Here is a 22,782-nt window from a genome sequence, read left to right on the forward strand (position 1 = left end):
ATTCCAAAATGCAAAGATATTCTTAGAACCAGATTTTATATGTGTGCTCTGTGACAATTCAAGTATTAAATTCCTATTAAGTCTTCCCTAGTTCAATATTTATAACAAAAACATTGTAATTCCATGATTAAGGAAAAGAATTTGTTCTCCCACTCTGTTCTGTATAAGCTTATAACCTAGAAGTGTCAGACCATCAACACAAAGGACAGCAATTGCTACAATAAGTGGAAGCCTAACGAAGCCCAGTGCTACAGAAAATGGTCAATGTTGTCAGATCCAAGACAGATTGTATCAGAAATAATTTTTAAATTTTTAAAAAAATTTTATTTGAGAGCACAAGAGCACAAGCCTGGGAAGCAGCAGGCAGAGGGAAATGGAGTGAGCACGGAGCCTGATGCAGGACTTGATCTCAGGAACCTGAGACCATGATCCAAGTTGAAGGCATATGCCCAACTAGCTGAGTCACCCAGGCACCCTTTAAATTTATTATTATTATTATTTTACAAAAATGGACCCCTGAGAATTCTTTCTGGTTTTATAAATAAAATAATCCCAGCCTACCTTCCAGAGAGGGCCTTCATATCGTTTCAACACTTTGTAGACAACCTATTAAGAATACGTTTTCATTAAAAAATGTCATCCACATATTTCAAGAATTCAAAATCTTTTCTAAAAAGGATCATATGCAAGTAGTTCATTACTACATACCTTATTACTGATAAGAATGTGTTTCATTTCAGCACCCTGAGCAAGGTCAAGGGGTTTCTGATCTGTATAAAATACAAGAAAAGAAAGAAACCAAGAAATTAATTGTATACAAAACATGCTATTATAGCATATAAAATTCTTTAATTATTCCAATGGCCACACCTTTTTCTTCTTCTGCCAAGTTACCCACCTGAAGCTGCCATTTCAACTCTTTCTGGCCCTCATTTTGGTAGCTAACCATTAAGCCAGCAAGCAAAAGTAACCTCAGAGCACTCTGTACAGGTTCTATGATCCTTCAAGCCTTCTTACTTTAAAATCATTGTATTAGTTTCCCATGGCTGCTACACCAAAGTACCACAAACTCAGTGACTTCAAACAGTAAGAATGAATTATTTCATAGTTTGGAGCTCAGAGGTCCAAAATCCGTTTTGCTGGGGCCAAAAATCAAGGTGTAGACAGGATTCACCCTTTCTGGAGGCTAGGGGACAATCTATTTCCTTGCCCCTATCTAGTTTCTGGAGGCCATTTGGCCATTCCAGCCAGGCGTCCCTTACTGAAACATTTATACGTAACATAGTAATAGGAGAGTGGCCAGTTTTGAGAATACCTGGAGAGAGAGGAGTCCATCAATTAATTATACTATTAGATTTTTTAAGCTTTAATAAATTCCACATTCGTTAATATGTGGTCCCCCCATCTTCAAAGTACATCACTCCAACCGCTGCTGACATCCTTAGGTTTTCTCAATGTTCTGAGATCCCTCCACTTCATAAGGACAATTGTGAGTACACTGGGCCCTCCTGGATAGTTCAGATCTATCTCAAGATCTTAACTAATCACTTAACTAATCTTTAAGGGGGCCATTATTTGGTCTACCACAGCCACTCTTAAGCTGCTTCACCAGAAAACAAGTAGCAGAGAAAGCTCACAAGCTAAGAGCATGATGGTCCACAACTGAGGACAAAAGCAAAAAGTGATAATGGAGAATGAAACCAGTAAGGCATTATGAAACGTTCTGCAATATCATACATGCCAACCTTCTATGTTTTGCCAAACAACAAAAAAACAGAATTTGTTAAAGTTACTATTTTGAGTTTTGAAGTGAGCAGGCCACTGTATGAAGCAAGCTAGTTTAAATAAATAAATAAATAAATATAGTCATCTCCGAACCTGGAAGTAGAAAATGGTACTTTCAAATTAATGTAGCTAACTGGTTTAAGAAAGGTAACATATTCTATCAAACAAGCTTTTTTTTAAAAAAAATAAATTAAATTCAAGTTAGTTAACATATAATGTAGTATTGGTCTTAGGAGTAGAAGTTAGTGATTCATCACTTACATACAAACACCCAGGGCTCATCACAAGTGCCCTCCTTAATGCCCATCACCCAGGTAGCCCACTCCTCCACCTACGTCCCCTCCGGCAACCCTGTTCGTTCTCTATAGTTAAGAGTCTCTTATAGTTTGTCTCCTTCTCTGTTTTTATCTTTTATTTTTCCTTCCTTTCCTTTCCCCTATATTCATCTGTGTTGTTTCTTAAATACCACCTGAGGATATCATATTTGTCTGACTTATTTCACTCAGTATAATACACTCTAGTTCCATTCATGATGTTGCAAATGGCAAAGATTTCATTCTTTTTGATGGCTAATCAAATAATCTTTTTATAAATACCAAACACTGGCTGTGGTGTTAGGCAGTCTTTTGTAGGAATTTCTCCTAACAAGGATCTACTATGCACCAATTAATATTTTAGGCATTGGGGATTCAGCAGTGAACAGGACAGAAAAAAATGGAGGGGCAGGGTAGGCATAGAAAAAGAGAAAAAGAGTACATTAATAAAAATTACATGGCAAAAGGGCACCTGGGTGGCTCAATCATTTAAGCATCTCGCTCTTAATTTCGGCCCAAGTCATGATCTCAGTGTCCTGGGATCAAGCCCTACATCAGACTCTGTGCTCAGTGGGAAGTCTGTTTGAGATTTTCTCTCTCCCTCCCCACCTCCCATCCAGCTCTTTAAAATAAATCTTTTTTAAAAATTACATGTTAGATAATATATTATGCTATGCCAATCCTAAGTGAATGATATGATAGAGAATGACTAGGACTGGGCAACTGATCAGGGCAGGCCTTTCTGAGGAAAAGGTGTTTAAACTGAAAGGAAGGATTTGGTCTTGAGAAAATATAGGGGAAGGGCATTCCAACAGACAGAACACTGAAAACAATTTACTGGACAAGAGAGATAGACCTCAGAAGCCGCATCGTGTCAAGGCTTCGTAGGTCACACCGTTGTGAGTCAGCAGAGGGGTTTAGGTTATTTTAAGTATGATGAAGAGCCACTGAAGAGCTTTAGGAAAAAGAGTAACAGGCTCTGACTTCTGTTTAAAACTGTCAATGTGTTAAAAAGTAGTATATTAAGAAGGGTAATAGGAGGGGCGCCTCGGTGGCCCTCAGGGGCCAGTGGGTAAAGCCTCTGCCTTCAGCTCAGGTCATGGTCTCAGGGTCCTGGGATTGAGCTCTGCATCGGGCTCTCTGCTCAGCGGGGAGCTTGCTTTCCCCTCTCTCTCTGCCTGCCTCTCTGCCTTCTTGTGATCTCTCTCCCTCTGTCAAATAAATAATAAATAAAATCTTAAAAAAGAAGAAGAAGAAGGATAACAGGGGAAATGTGAACTCTGGCTACTTGATGATTTTGTAAAACTTTTACTAACAGGATAAAGTTATTGTATCAATGCTTTTTAACAGCTCGGTTGAGATAATTCACATACCATATAATTCACCCACTTAAAGTGTACAGTTAATTCAGTGGTTTTCGGTATATTCAGAGCTATGCAACCATCACATGGTTATATTTTCTAAAGGACCCCTTTTATTAATATACTGAAATACATTTTTTAAAGATTTTATTTTTAAGTCATCTTTGCACCCAACGAGAGCTTGAACTCACAACCCTGAGGATCAAGAGTCACATGCTCAACGGACTGAGCCAGCCAGACGCCCCTATACTAAAACATTTATACACAACATAGTAACAGAGTGGTCAGTTTTGAGAATACCTGGAGAGAGAGGAGTCCATCAATTAATTATCCTATTCTATTTTTTAAGCTTTGATAAATTCTATAATAAAAACATTTTTTAAAAGATCACCATGGCTACGGGGTGGAAAATACCTTGTAAATGTGGGCAAGAGAAAAGCAGAGAAATGGTTACAAAGCAATATCAAAAGTCTAGGAAAAAGATAATAGTGGTATGGACTACAAAGGTAGTCATAGAAAAAACTGGAGACTGCAGAAAATACAGAGAGAAGTTTAAGGATTTCAGATTTTCAAGGTAGATTTAATAGAACTGCTGATGGGCAAAACTTGGACTAATTATATATTACTTCTTTAGTGGGGAAAAAATTTATAATAGCCATTTTAGTTTTTCTATCTAGCATATAGGAAGAGGTCTAATAAAGAGGTCTGCCAAGTGTTATTTTTATTCTATCTACAGGGCACTTTTGAGAAATTATCCCTTTAGGCAAAGAAGAGGAGGACAATGTGATTTCTTTCACAGAATTCTGCCCTAACACCAAAAATAAATTCTGAACCCCTGCCAACTAGCTGAAATTCCAGTACTGAGCCTTCATTTCTAGATTCAATGCCTAAAGTGCCTGGTACAAGTAAGAATTAAATAAAATGCTTTTTGAGCTGAATGAAAAAGACTCCTTACCCAAATGAGCACCATAACCAATCAATTCAAAATTGTACATCTTTTATCAAACACAACAAAATAAAAACCAGGAATGATCCAATATTTAAATTTTTACATGATATAAATTTGTCCTTTAATGAGAACACTAAATAAAAATGTCAACATTCCTCAAAGGAATTTATACAGAATGTAATTTCAATAACATATCAGTGGTATGTTTACTAAGAACCTAAAAGAAATTATTTTTAAATATCATCTGGGAGAATAAACAGGTAAGAATGTCAAAGACAATCTTCAAAAAAAGAAGGGTAAGAGAAACCTTATCAGATCTTTACACATTACAAAAACAATCATTAAAAATGAGATACTTGCAAAAGAAGAGACAGATGAAGCAATGAAAGAGAAGAGAAAACAAAAGAGCATAAAATCTTAAAAGGTAGGAGAAAGGCATGAACAACGGAAAAGGAAAGATTGCTCAATGAAGGGTATAAAGATTAGTGATTAGCAATTTGAAAGTCTCACATCCTAACACACTCTTCCACATAGCATTGCTTACTCAAAACCCTGTAAACAGGGCTGGGCCTCCGGCTATTTTCCTGACTTTACCTCTCTCCCCCAACTTTCCCTCCCCTGGGCAACCTGACAGCTTTCTTTCTTAAATATGCCAAGTGCTCCCCCATCCCAGAGCTTTTACACCTGCTTGCCTGTCGTTTTCAATGCTCTTCTGCCAGATATCCTCAGGCCTCACTCCTTAACTCAGCTCTGTGCTGCTCATAGAGGCCTTCCCTTACAGGCTTTCCAAACTAACAGCCCCACCCCCCATGTCATCACCCTCTATCCCTTTTCAACCTGTTTTTTTCTGCACCTCACTGCCTGACATTTTTGTGTATTTACATTTGGTCTATCTCCTCCCACTAGGACATAAGCTCTGAGAGTGTGGGGGCTGTCTGGTTTTGTTCACTGTTGGATCCCCAGAACCTACAGTGGTTCTTGGCACACAGTAGAGGCTCAGCATTTGCTTAATGAATGAATATGATTATAGACAATCTAGGAGAAAATAAATATTTACCAAATCTCAATTTAAGTCTAGAAGTCAAAGAAGAGGATCAACAAATTTGAATAAAAATCTAAAACACTTTTAATAAAAGAAAGAAAAGACTGGGAAAATTTAGTCTTAGAAAAACAGATAACCATTGTCCATATCATTGGAGTTTTTGGTGGTAAATTACATCCATGTGAAATACTATCCAGATGGTGAGCCAGGAAGACCAGGCTTCTGGAGACAATATGGAAAAATTGTTGATACTTGATAAAAATGAGGAGTTTAATATGTCAACTCTATTTACAAGCCATAAAACAGGAGTAGACACTTTCTGAGGCATTTGCCAACCTTACTCTTTCACCATTGTCTGAGCACTGCTCTTTCCACACCCCCTGGGGGAGACATAGCAGCCATGTTTGCATCATAAGGCCCTGCCCCAGAGCTCCCTCTGACTGTATTAGAGGCAGGCCCTGAACACAGTGAGTGCCACTGGATTATCTCCCACTGAAATTAAAAACTGAGGTTAGGAGATCCTGGTCTACTGAATGAAGTTCAGGCAGTCATCTACTAGCACGTATACTGGAAAACTGATCTGCTGAGACAGAAATGAGAGACCAAGCAGTGAGAGAAGGATACACATACAATGAATGAGTGGCAGCCTTCTTGATTCCTAACACCTCCTGGTTCCTGATTCCATCCTTTCTGATGCCTGCTTTGTAATACCATAAGAAACCTATGTATTCTGACATTAATAATGTATGACCTTCCTTTTGCCCATACTCTTGAGTTTAAACTAAAAAAACAAAAAACAAAAAAACCCAAAACAAAAACAACAACAACAGAAAACAACTTTTTTTTTTTTAAACTAGATTTTAAGTAGGCTTCATACCCAGTGTGGAGCCCACTGCAGGGCTTGAACTCATGATCCTCAGATCAGACCTAAGCTGAGATCAAGAGTCGGATGCCCACTGGCTGAGCCATCCAGGCACCCCCATTATTTTAAACTTTTAAAAAAAAGTTTGGTCTACCAGAGAATAATAACTAACAACTAAAAGCTAAGTCTTTATGGATATTTGGCTCATAGCTGATTCCGCTTTGTGGGTGCCTTCATTTTCCCATTTTGAACATAAAGATTAGTTTTGCAATTAAAAAAAAATGTTCTAAAATAGGTGTGAAAATGAGAAAGTTATACAATATGCCAAAGAAACAGAGATTATATTTTAATAATTTGTTTTTTTCTATAATGCAGACATTATGACTTAAAAAAGCATTTCCTCAGAATGTGCCATCTTGACTTTTATAAAGAACACTTTAACAAGTATGTTCAACTTTAATTACTAATATAAACTATAGAGCAAAAGTATATTTAAACACCAACAATCAAATTTTTGAAGTTTATAGGGACATTTCTTTAGTTTAGACTGATATTCACGTGGGACAATTAATTCTTGTTACATTGGAATGCTTTTGGAATCCAAATTTTGAAGGAAGAACCATTATAAATACCACCTAGAAAAACTATTCAAATCTTTGGGAAGTTGGTAAAGACACTAGGAATCATACTGTTAACATAAATTTTAGGTTTCTGACTCTTTTATAGCACTTTCAAGATTCCTTTGCTTAATTCCCAGTTAGGAAAATAACTTTAGTTCTTAACTAGTAATTAGTAGATAGAATTTAAATTATGTAACATAGTGTTCCCATTGCTCTGTAGTTCATACAGCCTGCTAGGAAAGTCCTTTCCAGGTACCTGTACCCACCTTCTTTTACATTTACAAGTTTACCCTTCAAAAAAAGTCTCTGGAAAGACCACAAATACATAAAGGTTAAACAACATGCTACTAAATAAGGAATGGGTCAACCAGGAAATCAAAGAAGAAATAAAAAATACATGGAAACATATAAAAATGAAAATACAATAGTCCAAAACCTTTGGGATATGGCAAAAGTGGTACTAAAAGGGAGGTATATAGCAATACTGGTCTACCTCAAGAAGTAATAAATCACACAACTAGCCTTACACCTAAAGGAGCTAGAAAAAGAACAACAAAGCCTAAAACCAGCAGAAAGAAGGAAATAATAAAGACTAGAGCAAAAATAAATAATATAGAAACTAAAATATATATGTGTGTGTGTGTGTGTATATATATATATATATATATATCAAAACAAAAAAAAGCTGGCTCCTCAAAAAAAATAAAATAGATAAACCTCTAGCCAGACTTATCAAAAAGAAAAAAGAATAAAAATGAATAAAATTACAAATGAGAGAAGAGAAACAATAAACATCAACACAGAAATACAATTATAAGATTATGAAAAACTATATGCCAACAAATTAGACAAGTGAGAAGAAATGGATAAATTCTTAAAAACATATCAAACTACCAAAACTGAAACAGTAAGAAATAGAAAACTTGATCAGACTGGTAACCAGCAAAGAAATTGAATCAGTTATCAAAAATCTCCCCCAAAACAAAAAAGTTCAGGACCAGATGGCTTTACAGGAGAATTCTACCAAACCTTTAAAGAAAAGTTACTATCTATTCTTTTCAAGTTATTCTAAAACACAGAAAAGGAAGGGAGTTTTCCAAATTCATTCTATGAGACCAGTGTTACCCTGATACCACAACCCCAAAAAACATCACTAAAAAAGAGAACCTAGGGCCAATATCCCTGATGAACACAGATATACAAATGCTCATTAAAGGGGCGCCTGGGTGATTCAGTGGGTTAAAGGCAGAGGCCTTGGGCTCGGGTCATGATCCCAGGATCCTGGGATCGAGCCCCGCATCAGGCTCTCTGCTCAGTGGGGAGCCTGCTTCCTCCCTCTCTCTCTGCCTGCCTCTCTGCCTACTTGTGATTTCTGTCAAATAAATAAATAAAATCTTTAAATAAAATGCTCATTAAAATAATAGCAAAAAAAAATCGTACATTAAAAAAAATCATTCACCATGATCAAATTAATTTACTCCTGGATTGCAAGGGCAGTTCAATATTTGCAAAAGCAACATGATATATCACATTTATAATACAAATCCATTCATGGATTTAACAAAATACAACATCCATTCGTGATAAAAATCCTCAACAAAGTACGTTTAGAGCGAACATACCTCAACATAAGAAAGGCTATATATGAAAAACACACAGCTAATATCCTAAATGGGGAAATGCTGAGAGCTTTTCTTGATGGTAAGAAACAAGACAGGGATTTCCACTCTCAGCACTTACTTAGATAGTCCTGGAATCCCCAGCCACAGCAACCAGACAACAAAAACAAATAAATGGCATCCAAATTGTGAAGGAAGTCAAACGTTTCACTATTTGCTGAGGACATGATACTACATGTAGAAAACCTTAAAGACTCTACTAAAAAAAACTGCTAAAACTGATAAACAAATGCAGTAAATTTGTAGGGTATAAAATCAACATACAGGTATCTGTCACATTTCTATACACCAATAATGAAGCAGTAGAAAGAGAAATCAAGGAATCACTTCCATTTACAATTGCACCAAAAGCAGTAAGGTATCTAGGAATAAACCTAGTGAAAGAGGTGAAAGACCTGTACTCTGAAAGTTACGTAACACTGATGAAAGAAACTGAAGATGACACTAAGAAACAGACATTCCATGCTCATGGATTGGAAGAATGTTGCTAAAAATGTCTATATTACCCAAAGAAATCTACACATTTAATGCATTCTCTGTCAAAATACGAACAACATTTTTCACAGAACTGGAACAAACAGTCTTAAAATTTGTATGGACCCACAAAAAACCCTGAATAGCCAAAGCAATATGGAAAAATAAAAAGCTGAAGGCACAGTTCTGGACTTCAAGTTACAAAGACGTATTAATCAAAACAGTATGGTACTGGCACAAAACCAGACACGTACCAATAGAACAGAATAGAAAACCCATAAATGAACGCATAATTATATGGCCAATTAATCTTCCACAAAGCAGGAAAGGATATACAATGAGAAAAAGAATGTCTCTTCAACAAATAGTACTGGGAAAACTGGACAGCAACATGCAAAAGAATGAAAAGGGACCACTTTCCTATGCCATACGCAAAAATAAATTCAAAATGGATTAAGGACTTAAATGTGAGACCTGAGGGGCACTTGGATGGCTCAGTGGGTTAAGCCTCTGCCTTCAGCTCAGGTCATGATCTCAGGGTCCTGGGATCGAGCCCTGCGTCAGGCTCTCTGCTCAGCAAGGAGCCTGCTCCCCTCACCTCTCTCTGCCTGCCTCTCTGCCTACTTGTGATCTCTCTCTACCAAATAAATAAAATCTTAAAAAAAAAAAAAAAGTGAGACCTGAAACCATAAAAATTCTAGAAGACAGCACAGGCAGTAACTTCTTTGACATCAGCCATAGCAACTTCCTTCTAATTATGTGTCCTGAGGCAATGGAAACAAAAGCAAAATAAACTAGTGGGACTACACCAAAATAAAAAGGTGCACAGTGAAGGAAACAATCAACAAAACTAAACCTACAGAAAGGAAGGTATTCGCAAACGCCATATCTGATAAAGGGTCAGCATCCAAAATGTATAAAGCACTTACAAAACTCAACATTCAAAAAAATGAATAATCCTTTCCCCACTGATTGCCTTGACACCTTCATCAAAAATCAATTCTCCCTATATACATGTTGTTGTCTAGACTCGCTCCTGCTCTATAAGTCTATATATCTATCTTTATACCATATTACAGAGTCTTGAAATCAGGTTATGTGATGGTGTGTGTCAATTTAAACAGGCTACAATGATGCCCCAAAAGCTGATAAAACATTATTTTTGGGTGTTTCTGTGAGGGGGTTTCTGGATGAGATTAACTTTTGAGCCAGTGAACGGAGTGAAAAAAGGTCTGCCTTCACCACTGTGAGTGGGCATCATCCAATCTGTTGAGGGCCTAGAAGAAGAGGAAGAATGAATTCTGTCATTTCATGAGCTGAGACACCCTTCTCTTTCTGCCCTCTGACATAGGAGTTCCTGATTCTCCAGCCTTTGGACTCGAGGACTTGCACTGCTGGCCTTCCTGGTCTCTGGTCTTCAGACTGAATTACACCATCAGCTTTCTTGGTTCTCCAGCTTGCAGACAGCATACTGTGGACGTTCTCAGCCTCCATAATCATTCATATACATATACATATACATATACATACACATACATACACACACATATGTGTGTATATATATACATACACACACACACCCTACATATCTACATATCTCACATGTGTATCTACATGGATAGCTAACTGTCCCAGCATTAATTTACTCAGTTCTTCCCTCAGCCACGTTTCATGCCATCTTTGTCACTACCAAGTTCCTATATGCACAGGTTTTCATTCCCAAACTATCTGGTCTGTTCATCTTCATCTACCCTGAACTAATACCAAGATCTCACTAAATGATCTTATCCATCCCATTACTAACTCCATATGTGGACAATTCCCAAATTTATATCTCCATCCAGAGATCTCACCTAAGCACAAACTTCTATTTCTGACATCTCACTTGGATTGTAAAACAGTATTTCAAATTTTAAACACCTTAAAAACCAAACTCCTAATTCTCAGCCACTGCTAGCCTCCACTTCCCTGCAGTCTTACCCTACTCCGTAACTAGAAATTCCCTTTTTCCAGGTCCTTGACTGAAAGACTGTAAAGTCACCCTAATTCATGTCTTTTTCTCATACCTCACATATCCAAGCCATCAGAAAATCTTGATCACTCTGCCTTCGTTATTTTTACACACACACACACACACACACACACCCGCTTACAACATTTATATGACCACTATCCTGATCCAAGCCAATATCCTCTCACCTGATTATTCTAGTAGCCTAAAAGCCTCCCTTTTTCCTCCTTGTCTTCCTAGGATTTATTCTCATAATAATCAGTGACCATTTTTTAGAACCTAAGTCTGGTCACATCACTGCTGCATTCTAAAATGTGGGAGGGCCCACACAGTCCCAGCTCACAAAGAGTAAGAGCCATGATTCTCAAAATAACCTACAAGCCTTTCAGCATCCAGTCCCCACTGCCTCTCTAACCACCTCCTTCAACCACTCTCCTCTGGACAAACTGGTCTCCTTGCTTTTCGTGACACACATCACATACACTCCCCACGTCTGCTGCCTAGGACCACCCTCACTGCCCACATACTGACACTGCTTCAAGTCTTAATTATCATTCTCACAGAGCTTTTCCTGCCACCTTCCACAAAGCAGCAACCCTCTATACAACCAACACACTCCCAATTCCCCCTGCCCTGCCTTTTTCCCTTTTCCTAGGCACCGATCTCATCTGACATAATGTTCGCTTTTTAATGGCTCTCTCCTATTAGAATGTAAGTTCCCTGAAAACAGGGGTTTTTATATTGTTTTGATTTGTTTTTTCACTGCTCTAGCTCCCTAGTCCCTGGAATAGTATCTAGCACATAAACCCTCAATAAGTATTTGTGGAATAAATGAATGTTTTACTTCCAATAGGTTCAGAATTAGTGTTTTTATCCAGAAGGACGACCCCCCCTACCCCCACCCCCACTTCTCTTCCATTTTAAAATTCACTGCCCTGGACTTTTCTATAGAAATGAGAGTCAGGTAGTCAAGTCTTATGAAAGCCCTTTGAGGATTCTGGCTGGGATTGCTTTGAATTAATTTGGAGAGAACTGTTAGCTTTTTGATGTTGAGTTTCTTCCCCTCCAAAAACATCTCAGGCTTCTCCATTTTTAGGTCTTTTATGTCCTTCAATTGGAACATGTTTCTCCTTATGCTGTTACCAAAGCATTGCATTTTTTAAAGTTACATTTTCTAACTGTCACAATTAAATCATCAAGCTCTTTTTCTATTGTGTTAATCTTCCTTAACTTTAAAAACATGCTTAAAAATCTTCCTCTTGGCCATGCAACCATTCCTTCTGTTCTCAAATATTGCAAAGAAGTGGATGAGCAGGGCTACCTTAGCTTCCTCATTGCCTAGTCAATCTTTAACCCTTAACCTAGCTGTTGCTCAACTACCCAGTGATACTACTCTTTCAGAAAGGACCTCTGGGCACCTAGTCACTGAATTCCACAGCCTTGTCTAAATGTTTCTCTTCTTCAGTCTAAGTTGTGGATGACAACAAGTACACCCGACCCCTTTTCTCCACATTTTAGCGCTTCCTTTGGCTTCCATGGAACGAATATTTTCCTCACATCTCCTGATTGTTTCCTCTTCTCTATCCCCTGGTTTCTCTTCTTTGATTCCAGGGAAAATCAGTATCTATCCTAGAGATCCAGGGAAAGCCTTTCTGGGGAAGACGAATTGAGCTAATTCTTAAAGTAAGACTAGGGTTTAACACAGATGAGCATGAAAGGGGCATTTCAGGCATGGAGAAGTGCATGCGCAGGGTAGGGACAGCACGGTCAACCCAAGACTCTGTCGGGTATGTCTAGAGCTGTTTATGTTCAATAGAATGGACATTAATCACATGGAGCTAATGAAATGTGGCTAATTCAAACTGAGATGTGCTGTTAGGTGCAAAATATACACCAGATTTCAAAAACTTAGTATCAAAAAGGAGATGTAAAATCTCACTCTTTTTAACTGATTACATATTGAAATGGGTTTTGGATATGCTGTTTTAAATAAAATAGGTCATTAAAATTAATTTCATTGGCTTTTTACTTTTTAAATGCGCCTGCTAGAAAACTTAAAATTATATAAGTGGCTCTCATTATGTATCTGTTGGTTAGTGCCAGTCTATAGCAAAAAGGACAAAGGAAGAGAGGAAAGCAGAAAATTTTATCATTAATTTTCTTATTCCTTTCTACTCCCATTGAGGACAATAAAAGTTCAGGCCCTAATTACCTCTCACCTAAGACCACTTCAAAGGTCCTACTGATCCCTACCTATAGTCCTGATTCTGCCACAACCAATCCTCGATACTACACATTAGTAGATAACCACATTAATCTTTTCAAAGTAACTCATCTCTCCACTGCTCACCTATTTCTTTATCCTGGTCCCCTGCCTGAACTTCCAAATTAAGGGGTAAAATGTGTCGATGTACCAAAATGAGATGCCACCTAAAAATGAATTTTTACCTTCATGCCTTTGTCATAATCTTCTTTCTGTTTAGAATACCCTTGCCAAAATTTAATGATATTCTGTTTATGTTTAAGAAGAAAAAAATATGAGTGGGATCTTCTGTTAGAGATACAGGTATATAGAGAAGGCTTTAAAAAAAAAAAAATCCTAGGCGCCTAGGTGGCTCAGTGGGTTAAAAAAAAAAAAAATCCTACAAGGACTTCAGTCTATATTAAATACCTACTCCTTCATGAAGTCATTTCTAATTACTTAAGCCTTCAACAAACATGCAACATTTAGAAGGTGTCATGTGCTATACATTACTCTAGATCCCAGGTAAACCAGACAATAAGGTATTAGCTCTGCCTTTAGGAATCCAGTCTCATGGGATGTGGCTACGTAAGTCAACAATTACCATGGAGTAGAATTTTGGCAATGATGGAGGTGAATAGAGGGCCCTGGTGGACCACTGCCAAGTCAAATCCTAATCCAGGTTTGATGGGAGGCAGAGGGAAGCATCCTTAAAAGTGAATGCCCCTAATGCAATGTTCCCTCTTTGAATATACAAGACACCTTTTGTAGCTTCTCTTATGATTATATGAGCTCATCTCTGATACTGTCATGCATGTAGAATTGAAACTCACTACCTATACATTCCATACTTGTAGATGCATCTATTGCTAAAATTTGTATCCCAAAATCAATATTCACGCAATTTCCTTGTCATTCACAGGCAAGTCCCGAGTGGTGAAAAATTTGAGTGTCCTCATGTCCCTAGTTGAGGTAGAAGAAGGTGGCATTCTGCTTTCTTGTTTCAGCTCTCATGCAGTAAACAAATGTCCCTATCACAGTCTACCTAGTATCGCCACATTTTCAATATTTGTGCTTTTTGTTGGTGGTTTCACTGTTGAAACTGGCCACCAAACACGGCACTGAATTGTTAGCTAATGTTCCTAAAAGCAAGAGAGCTATGATGTGCTGCATGGAGAATGTGTATTAGACGAGTTATATGTATTATGTATTAGACAAGAATATGTATTAGACATGGTATTAGATGAGCTCTGCTCAGGCATGAGTGATAGTGCTGTTGTCATAAGCTCTATGTTCCTGAATTAACAACATATATTAAATAAGCTGTTTTAAAAACAGAAATACACACAAAATAAAGTTATGTATTAATCAGTATAAAAATGTTGCGACCAGAGGCTTTCAAGAACCTAACTCTGTACCCCCGCACCATGAGCAATGGCTCAGTATTAATTCTCTGTTCACAACAACTTGGCAGAACATAACAATCTTAAATAATGAGAATCAACTATATTCTCTTTCCCTCGAGAGGGGGGAAAATCTATTTTAATCATTACTGCCTCCTATGGAATAGGTATTATTAAACAGTTAACTCTTAAACTAGGAAGGAAATTAGTTAAGTTCATTTCTTTCGTTTGTGTGAATGCCTTGAGTTCAAAATTAAGTAGGGGCCATATAGTTTAACAAAGGCTGGATATTAAAACAAAGCAATTTTATATGGCACTGACTTATTTTTATAGCTTCCAAATGACCAACAATGGCTTTTACTGACATGCTTACCATTTTTGTTCTTCAGATTTGGGTCTGCTCCACTTTTCAGAAGCTTTAAGGCACACTGCTTATGAGCCCGGTAAGCTGCACAATGCAAGGGTGTATTTCCTAACTGATCCGAACAATTAACATCAGGAGGATTGGGCCTGTTGAGCTAAGGAATGAAAAAAAAAAATGCAATGCAGAATTACATTATCAAAGATGGACTTTCTCCCATAAAAACACATTAAGGTGTAACTGTGCGTTTAGGGGGACCCTCAAACTATAGAAGCTGATGAACACCAGAGCTCTAGGAAGCTAAAAAATCAGGGGCTGCTTGCTCACTGAACCAGCAAATCCATGTCACTCCCCATGTTTGCCAAGAAATCTCAGTCACCACATTCCCATGACCACAGACACCAAGCACTACACCAATACCACCCCACCTACGCCTGGACATTAAGATTTCACTAAGATTTGCTCCCTTCTACCAGTCTTGTTTCACAAGTCTTGATTCACACTGGGGACAGCAAAAATACAAACCAGTCTCCCATAGGCAGTCATTCAGAAGAGTTAAAATCATAAATGTTAAATGTGTAAATGTTAAAAGTTCTACGGAATTTGTTGTTCCCAACTGACTGCTTTAAAAACTCTTTATATAGTCTTCATTTCAGAAAGCTTTAAAAAAAAATGTTTGAGGCACTTCACTTGGAAACCAAAGAGGCCTTTTCACATGAGCTGAAATAACTTTAAAGTAAATGGAAATGCTTCAGTCTTGAATTTAGAACAAATTTGGTTTCACATTTAATGAAACTATGTGGGAAATGGAAACTGGAAAGTAGGTCTCCAAAAGGAAAAAAAAAAAAAGGGTAAAGTTTTCAGTCTGTTCTAACATGATATAAATATTCACAAATATTGTCCCTTCTTTGTATGTTACTTTCTAAAAGTGTAGCATACCTTCCAGAAATTATTGCTTATCAAAATTAGAGAAACTTGTTCCTTTTTTGGATCTTATGATATTCTTTCAATTTTAAATTGGCTTACTCTGGAAAAACAATTATCCGTATTTGCCTTGAAGAGTCAGTTTCTTAATCCATCAGGTTTTCAGTAGGGGGTGGGGATGTAAGTAAATTCAGAGAAAAATATAATCATTACAATATATCCTGCTTAAACGATAATTATGCCAAGAGTTTTTAGATTATGTATTTTTGTGCTATTATTATAATCTCCAGTAGTTTGGTCCCATAATTTGACTAAATTATGAAGTTAACATTAAGTTAAAATTTTCCTGAAGGGTAAAGAATACACGTTATTATTGCTGTTTTACCAGAGCTATGAGTTCTGCTGTTCTGCCTTCTCTCGCTGCTGCCAGAAGTTCTTCTTCAAGCTTTCTTTGTTGAGTCCTTTCTACAGCTGCAAAGGAAAGTATATGTTACTCGACTTCTAGTTAGATTCCCATAGCAAATCATTACAAAGATGCAAGAGTAAAGGGATCTCATGGGGAAAAAGTCGCAATGTTTTTAATTATAATTCAAATGTAGTTAAAGACTTTATTGTTATTCTCATTGCCTTACATTTCAGATAACAGAGTTCAACTTCCTTCAGGTTCAGATGAACTTGTGTTTTCAATTCAGAGGTCGTTAAGTATCTTACTGCAATACCCATCACAAATAATTATGACTTACTTTTGCATGCTGAAATACTATTACATATCTGCCTTGGAAAGGTAGATAAATTGGGAGTAGCATTCATACCTTCCAGAACCTTAGAATCTGTGAAAAGTAACAATAAGAAATAGCACTGGTAGGAAGACGTACAAACCATATAAATAGGTAGATTTATATATACTTATATACTTCCAAATAAGATTTTTTAAATACAAGATTTCTAACAAATTTTATAGAATTTACTCTCTGCCAACTGCTATTTAAAGCACTTTAAAAATAATTTCCAGGGACGCCTGGGTGGCTCAGTTGGTTAAGCAGCTGCCTTCGGCTCAGGTCATGATCCCAGCGTCCTGGGATCGAGTCCCACATCGGGCTCCTTGCTCAGCAGGGAGCCTGCTTCTCCCTCTGCCTCTGCCTGCCATTCTGTCTGCCTGTGCTTGCTCTCTCCCCCTCTCTCTCTCTGATAAATAAATAAAAAAAATTTAAAAAAAAAATAATTTCCAGTTATAAAATAAGTCACAGAGATGAAAAAATATAGCATACAGAATGAAGTCATTATTGTAATAACTTTACATGGTGACAGATAACTATACTTATCATGGTGAGCACTATGTAATGTATAAAATTGTCAAATCACTATGTTATACACCTGAAATTAATATAACATTGTAGGTCAACTATACTTCAAAATTAATTTGGAAAAATACATTAATTCATTAAATCCTCATAGCTATGCTATGAAGTAGGTGTTACTATTATCCTGATTGTCTAGATGAAGAAACTGAGGCACTAAGTAGTTAAGGAATTCAGCCAAGGTCACACTGCTGGAAATAGAGGAGCTGGGGTTTGAACTTGTGCAGGCTGGTTCCAGAGACCATGTGCTTATTACTACTCTTAAACCTGCTTCTTAAATCACACTTGCAGGGAAAAAGAGCAATAGGCAATCTGATTTCAGAGACTGGAATATGCAATAAGGCCTCTTTATGCTAGATTTTAATTCTGTTCTGGCTTATAAAAAAAGAGGCAATTTCACAGAAAGGCTCAGGAATCTCATTTCAAACATGTGCACAAAATCCTGTGCAAAAGGTTTCTCAGGTCTTCCTGGACTAAGTCAGGTCATAGACAAAAAAGGAGGCTGGGGAGCCAAGAGACTGGGGAAATACTATGAATACTATCTTGAATACAGCAATAGCTGGAACTAGTTTAAAGAAATGACTAATATTCTTATCGTACCATTATCTTCTAGTCTCACTTATTTACTTCCACACCCAGACTCTCTCCCCATCTCAGAGGAAGACACGCAAGCCTCTGCATAGTCTGTCCATGGCTTCTGCTTTTGCTGGAATTTACACTCTTGAATGTTTCCTCTTACTGGTGCTCTATTAGACTGTGAGCTCTGAGAAAAGCCACATCCTCATCCCTGCTGTACTTGCCTCTACTATTTCATGCCCTACTCAAGAGCTATAATTTATCCCCTCAGTGAGTCCTGCAGTCAGGTACTGTTCTTACTCTTCTGTGTATCCTAGGCATTTACGCCCGTGTCTGGCTCAATGCATATTTGGCCAATAAATATTTGCTGAATAATCAAATAAGTGCTTAATCATGTTGGTTCTAGACTTTAGTGAAAGGAGGTGAAAGGAACCCTAAAATTTCTTTCTACAGTGCATAGGTCCATAACTGAAGGAAAATGGGGATTTGGAGTTGAAAACCCTGCATATGTCCTTGTTCTGTGCTCATTAAGGACACTGGAAGATTATTGACCCAGTCAATGAAAAGGAAAAATTCCAGTTGGGGAAATGAGGCTTCTAGAGTGCAGGTAACATTCTGTTTCTTCATGTGCTATTTACATTGATGTGTTCTGTGTGTGAAAACAATGAGCTGTACATTAATAATATATACTTGTATTCATTTATTTTATACCTATGTGTTTTTAAAGGAAATATTCCACTCAAAGTGTTATTTGTCCTATAAATTTTAATTTTAATATGACAATAAACTGTTTTTCTTTGGAATCTGCATCCATAGTTAATAAGGATGCTGAGATCATGAAGTGTAACTCCATCCTAACAACACACTTATATACAGATGCATTTACATACAGGGTAAGTGATAGAGTAATACATTTGAAATACAGAAAGAACCTGGTAAATGTACTTCACTGACAAAAGAAAATCACCATTTTGCAATCTCCATAGTAATAAATGGTTCAAGGCAAGAATTATTAATGCTAAAAATCACTGATTAAGAGATTATTTGGTGGGGCGCCTGGGTGGCTCAGGGGGTTAAGCCTCTACCTTCGGCTCAGGTCATGATCCCGGGGTCCTGGGATTGAGCCCCACATCGGGCTCTCTGCTCAGCAGGGAGCCTGCTTCCTTTCCTCTCTCTACCTAACTGTGATCTCTGTCTGCCAAATAAAAAAATAAAATCTTAAAAAAAAAAAAAGATTTAGTAAAAAAAAAAAAAGAGATTATTGGGAAACAGGAAATTTACGTTTTTCTTACCACAGATTACTACTTACAAAAGGGAAGAAGTACATGGACAATGTTATCTGAGTGATCAGAGATAACACTACCATTAACAGAACAAAATGATATCACATATCCTCCTAATGTGATGCACTGGTAAAGGATACTACCTCAACATTCCTGGCAAAAATGCATATCCTGAATCTAATTACATGAAAAGAAAAAAAAAAAAAGACATTCTAAAATAATTCTACAATTGTCTTCCTCTTCAAAAAGGTCGAGACTTGGGCGCCTGGGTGGCTCATTGCATTAAAGCCTCTGCCTTCAGCTCAGGTCATGATCCCAGAGTCCTGGGATCGAGCCCCGCATTGGGTTCTCTGCTCGGCGGGGAGCCTGCTTCCCCCTCTCTGTCTGCCTGACTCCCCTGCCTACTTGTGATCTCTGTCAAATATATAAATAATTATTTTTTTTTTTTTTAAAGTCAAGATTATAAGGGCAAGGCTAAGGAATTATTCCAGATAAAGGAGACTAAAGTAATGTGACAACACAATGAGAGATTCTGGATTAGATTCTGGATCGGGGGAAAACTTCTACAAAGGACATTATTTGGCCAGTTGACAGAAACCTGCATATAAACTATACTATTATAAAAATGTTAAATTTTTTTAAAATGTTAAATTTTCTGAAATTGATCACTATATTGTGATTATGTAAGATATCTTTGTTCTTAAGAGATACCTACTGAAATACTTAGAGCTAAAGTATTACTGTCTATAAATTATTCCCAAACAGTTCTGCAAAAAATTAAAAGTAAATAAATAACATTAAATAATATATAAAAGGATAAGCCAAATGTGGCAAAATGTTAATGACTGGTGAGTTTAAGTGAAGGACTTGTAAGTGTTCATGGTACTATGTTTGAAACTCTCCTGCAGGTTAGAAATTTCTCAAAATAAAATGAAAGACAAATGGTATATAGAAAAGGTATTCCTCTCTAGTGCCTGACAAGTAGTCATCTACCCTTGTTCCAGCAACTCCAATCACACGAACTCACTACACCTTGAAATGCAACCCAAGCCATTATTACAATACATAGGACCTAAAGATCAACTCCTGGCACTCCATCAAATGGGCCAACCTTGCTCTGTTCTGCCACAGATAAGATTACAATGTAACAGTTCTTCAGATACTGGAGTGTGATTTTGTTAGGACATTTCCTGTTTCTAATGCATTACCCCACCTTGTGGTTTCTATTCTACCTATAGTCTTAGAGGGCTATTAGATGCACTCCCTGAACTCTGACCCACTTAAGGTGCTATGCACAAATTATATCTAGCTAAGGTGATTTCATCAGAGTGGAATCAATCAAGTTTCTACTTCCATTTCCCAGGCTAGCACCTTATTAGCTGACAAATCATAATGTCTGTAAGTCAACTAAACCCTTGTCCTTTGTGGATTTGGGTTTTAGGGAGTCAGTAGAACATGTCTTTATGATCAGCCTCACTATATGTCAACTTGTCAAGCTAAATTAACATTCCACTCTGTCAGGAGAACCTCAGTTTCAGGTTGTCATCCTGTCACAATTAAAACAACAGGACAAGGGCACCAGGCTGGCTCAGTCAGCAGAGCATGCAATTCTTCTCAGGATGGTGAGTTTGAGCCCCATGTTGAGCACAGATATTACTTTAAAAAACAATAAAATGACAGAATTGGTCAGGAACAGGACCTCATCCCCCCACTTAGATCACAATATAGTAAAGAACAGAGATCACATCTAATATGTGCAATCTCCCAAAAATCATAGAATACAGAGCCTTACAGAAGATGTTTTATGTTGATATGCTTATTCATTTTAAATAAAAGGGTTTGTTTTTTTTTTTAAGATTTTACTTATTTATTTGACAGACAGAGATCACAAGTAGGCAGAGGCAGGCAGAGAGAGAGGAAGGGAAGCAGGCTCCCCACTGAGCAGAGAGCCCGATGCGGGGCTCAATCCCAGGACCCTGGGATCATGACCTGAGCTGAAGGCAGAAGCTTTAACCCAATGAGCCACCCAGGCACCCCAAAAGGGTTTTATTTTAAAGCCAAGAGTGAGTTAAGAAAGTGACCTGAGGATGTCTGACAAGCAGACATCATTTTAACAGGAAAACAAGAGAATATTTTAGTTTTCAAGTACAACTGGAAAGAAGTAAAAAGATACTGGTTTTTACATACTTAAAAATATTAATAATTAAGAAATAAATGCCCTTTAGATACAAAATTATCTTACCTTTCTCTGAATTGCAAAGCAAAGAAACATAGGCTATGTCTTTTCTATTATAAAGTAGAAAGTAAGAGATCTTCTCTTCTCTAGCACAGAAATACTACCAAAATTAATTACAGCAAAGCTGTGGCCATTCAGAGGATAGCCTAACCTATGAGAGTTTCCCAGTGTAAGCATCAAAATAAGCTTGTTTAATTCTACCTTAGAGAAACTGCTCTGAGTTACTGCAGACTTATATTTTTTTTAACACAATATTTGATGTTTCTAAAAATGACACTGATCCATCAAGAAATTACTACGGGCTGCTGTACGTCAGTGCAGGCGTCAAGATAACGGAGCCGGCCAGAATGGTCTTCCCCAACATCAAACAGCTTCCAACAGTTGTATCTCTCACATCTTCTCTGTCCTGCACTCCATTATGATGCTTCTGCAGCCCACCAGCCAAACTGCTCATTTCTCGCATTTTCTACTTTTAATTTTGTTGAAGCTTTGATCATACAACATTATGGCAAGTTTTAAAAATCTGTTTAAGTTTTAAGGCTGTGAGGAAACTCAAAATACTTTTGTGTCTAATCAAGGACTCCACATTATCTTTAGGGTATAAGCCGAGGTAGTCTGTTTTGGCATCCCAGAAGCTATTTCTGGACCTTGCCTATCATTAAAGTAAGTGTTGTTTATGTTAAGATCAGTAATATTTACCTTCAAGCATGTTTCTGATTTCTTTGTCATAAGTGACTTCTTTTGCTGTCTGTCCACTCCCATTAACAACAGTAGCATCTGCATTATATTCTAAAAGCAGCATTACCAACTCCTAAAAAAAGAGAAACTGTTTTTAGCTATTATTAAACTAGGACTTTATAACTCTTTTCCAAATTACTAATTAATATCAAGCTTCTATAATAGAAACAAGTACCATAGGAATGTGTGATCTAAAGTACATCAGTTATATATACAGTAGGTGACTACAGTAACCAACTACAGTAAGCTCAGTATAGCCCACCCTCGCACAACACAGGTTTGAGCAGTGCAGGTCCACTTATATGCTCATTTTCTAAGTAAAAACATTACTGTAAATGTATTTTCTCCTATGATTTTCTTAGTAACACTGTCTTCTCTCTAGCTTCCTTTGTTGTAAAGACAGAGTGTATAATACATGTAATATACAAAACACATGTTAATTATTTATGTTATCAGTAAACAGTAGGCTAGTAGTAGTTAAGTTTTGGGGGAGCCAAAGTTCCATGTAAATTTTCAACTGTGTGGGGCTCAGTGACCCTCACCCGTATTGTTCAGGGTTGACTG

The 22,782-nt window shown here is 37.3% G+C and overlaps 1 protein-coding gene across 3 annotated transcripts in view; it reads right to left on the bottom strand.

The window, feature by feature from the left end:
* The window catches only part of OSBPL1A (oxysterol binding protein like 1A), a 229,517-nt gene that overhangs the window by 157,171 nt on the left and 49,564 nt on the right, over positions 1-22,782 (bottom strand). For all 3 annotated transcript variants that reach the window (XM_045065459.1, XM_045065460.1, XM_045065461.1), the window contains 5 exons: positions 22,180-22,291; positions 16,413-16,498; positions 15,116-15,260; positions 709-770; positions 562-606 (listed from right to left, as the gene is read on the bottom strand). In XM_045065459.1, coding sequence (XP_044921394.1) covers positions 562-606; positions 709-770; positions 15,116-15,260; positions 16,413-16,498; positions 22,180-22,291 — 450 coding nt within the window. The remainder of the gene's footprint in view (positions 1-561; positions 607-708; positions 771-15,115; positions 15,261-16,412; positions 16,499-22,179; positions 22,292-22,782) is intronic.

Source organism: Mustela putorius, unplaced genomic scaffold (genome assembly GCF_011764305.1).
Source record: "Mustela putorius furo isolate JIRA1106 unplaced genomic scaffold, ASM1176430v1.1 tig00003858_pilon_pilon_pilon, whole genome shotgun sequence".
NCBI classification, from domain to species: Eukaryota; Metazoa; Chordata; class Mammalia; order Carnivora; family Mustelidae; genus Mustela; species Mustela putorius.